This window comes from Protobothrops mucrosquamatus, unplaced genomic scaffold (assembly GCF_001527695.2).
Source record: "Protobothrops mucrosquamatus isolate PMUCROS unplaced genomic scaffold, P.Mucros_1.0 scaffold2273, whole genome shotgun sequence".
Lineage (NCBI taxonomy): Eukaryota > Metazoa > Chordata > Lepidosauria > Squamata > Viperidae > Protobothrops > Protobothrops mucrosquamatus.
The window spans coordinates 58490-61113 of NW_015388362.1; the positions used below are offsets into that span (position 1 = coordinate 58490).

General features: G+C 33.5%; 1 protein-coding gene across 1 annotated transcript in view; it reads right to left on the reverse strand.

The window, feature by feature from the left end:
- Window positions 1-1123: 1123 nt before the first annotated feature.
- LOC107295233 (C-type lectin domain family 4 member G) overlaps window positions 1124-2624 on the reverse strand; it is an 8008-nt gene continuing 6507 nt past the window's right edge. Inside the window, exon 6 of the mRNA XM_015824537.1 lies at window positions 1124-1605. Coding sequence (XP_015680023.1) covers window positions 1476-1605 — 130 coding nt within the window. The 3' untranslated portion in view covers window positions 1124-1475. The remainder of the gene's footprint in view (window positions 1606-2624) is intronic.

Here is a 2624-nt window from a genome sequence, read left to right on the forward strand (position 1 = left end):
CTGCCACCATTTTTCAACATTTACATGAAGCCACGGGGGGGGGGGATCCATTGCTACCCTGGTCTGCACTGCGATTGAAGTCTTATCCTAGAATTGGGAGGCTGTTGGGGGTCTAGGTTGATTCCCTCCCCCCAGCATTCAATTGAAGTCCATTTCCTCTTGCATGATACACATTTTATATAGTTATGCTCTTCTAGCAGTCTTCGAATGCTAGTTTCAAGAAAACTTCTGTTGCTGAACAACTGATTACATGTGATTACAGATTATACTAAGAACTGCTAGATCTAACAGGATTGGTATGTTTATGAAATTAGTGTAAATTAAGGCAGACAGACTGAAAGTGTTGTGAGAAAGAGCAGATATACTCTAGGACTGATGGCATAAAATTAAAAGATAACTCTCACCTTCCAAAAGATTACTTCCATTGGCAACACATTCAAGAGCTAAAATATGGCTTTCAAATATAATATCTTCTATTTCTAAATTCCTAGCAATTCCTTGCATTTCCCCATCATTATCAGTTCATTACAGGAATATAAGTAGTTCTGAGAATGAAACTTCAGGTATAACTTCACATGATTAAGTATTTGTAGGAATTCTTTCCCAGGAACATGGACTAAATACTTCATATTTACTATGCTGTTATGTTATTCTCAACCCACTTTGGCAAAATATTATTGGAACGATATTCTGAATTGAACAACAGTGAAGCAATTACAATAGCATGCCATCAGGAATGCTATCAAGGCGACAAATATTTCTACCAGAACAATTGAACTATAGGAACTTGCTCTCCTATTCTAGGATATGTTCCCAATTCTTTGCATACAAGAACACTATGCATAGTTGTTTGGTCTATAAAATATGTCACAAGTGTGATGTTTCAAGCAAGTGTAAAGCTATTAAATCTATTCATAAATGTGCAGATAACTTTGAGAAAAGCAAGTTATTTGATGAAAAATTCAAAACAAAATAACTTTATAGTGGTCATTAACCAGTTGCTAAAAAATTAATATATAATATATATATAAAATTAATATAAGAGCAACAAAAACAAAAAAACCCTTGAAAACTTCTAGAGTTCCAGATAGATTTATTAAAAACTGCTTGTTGGATACATTAATATTTTATGTCACATGTTAGCTTTTTCTATACAAGTGTTTTTCAAGTTAGAATGATTGAATATGGATGCTTTTCTTGCTTAACGTTACAACACTCCTTAAAACATTTTTAAAATATGCTCCACCTTACAATCTTTTTACTCTTACCTTGTTTCAATAAAATAAAAAAAAACACAAGAAAAGACAAATTGTGTTTGTTAGGCAGCAGCATCTCCTAACTAGAATGTCTTATTCTGATTACTGCAGCACTTGAAAAATTGTAACTCCATAAGAAATTAGATAGAAACTATCAAATAATGAAGTACATGATTTTTTTCAAAAAAGAAAATGTAAACTTTATAAAATTGCATAGTTTTATGTTTGCTCTTTTTCACAGATATAAGGAAAATATTCTGTACAAGCAGTTTTCTTTTTCCTACTTTTAGAATCTTTCCAGAGATTATACATACAGTCTTCTTTTTTATTATTTTCAATAGATTGAGTCCTGTTAAGAAAAAATGCCAAGCATTAATTATTAGAAAAGGAAGATCTTTCCTACAGTATCTGTTAAGAATAAATAAATTCAGGATGACTTTCAACCTAAGGTTCTTTAGCACTGCGAGGATATAGCTTTTTCTTACAATCTATTGGAACCAAAATTAAAGTGATAGTTTGTACGATGCTTGAATATCACTATTTGATCTGTGAAATATCTCAGTGTATATAATGGTTTTATTTGTTATATATTTCATTCATTTTTCTCCCTCACCAATCTCTCCAGGAAGGACAAGAATTAAGTAAAGATTTTGAGAGGAACCAAACTATGTTTATTTATTCAGTGGATTGACATGGCTGCCCATCTCATGCATGTTGACTCTGGGTATTAAAAATACTAAAAAACATACACAAAAATAAAAAACCTATAGCATCTGTGAAAAATGTGACAAAGCTATAATTCAACAATCAAGCAATTTTTTTCTAATAGGGATAGCAATAGTGAAAACTCCAACAGCACTTAGCAATCCACTGTGGACAGGTTAACTATGCAACTGTGTTTGAAGGCAGTTACAAAATAATATATGAGATTTGGAATAAAATGGAAAAAGTGTCTGATTTTTCTACAAAGATCTGTTCTGACTGTAATATCTAGCTGGCTGTTTGCCAAGTTTCCCCCACTGGCATCTTCTTCCCAGTGTATCACCCACCACTCAACCTGGGAAGGCAGCCATGAATAAAAAGGAAGACTGCCCATCATCCTTTCCTCATTCAATAGGCAGGTCCTCATGTTAGATGAATTAGGGTATTCTTCCATTAAGGATTTTACCCAATGGTTAGGTAAATATGGTTGTTAACTTTTCTTGGTGGCATCTCTAGCTAGGAGTGTAATCCAGGACTTGACTTTTATGGAAGAGATGCCACCAAGAGATACACATTTCCTCCTCAGTGTTGCTCACAAGCTATGATTTTCCCTCTCCTCTCCAGACTTTCTATAACGGAAGAAGAGGGAAACTTGAAAAGCAGCCT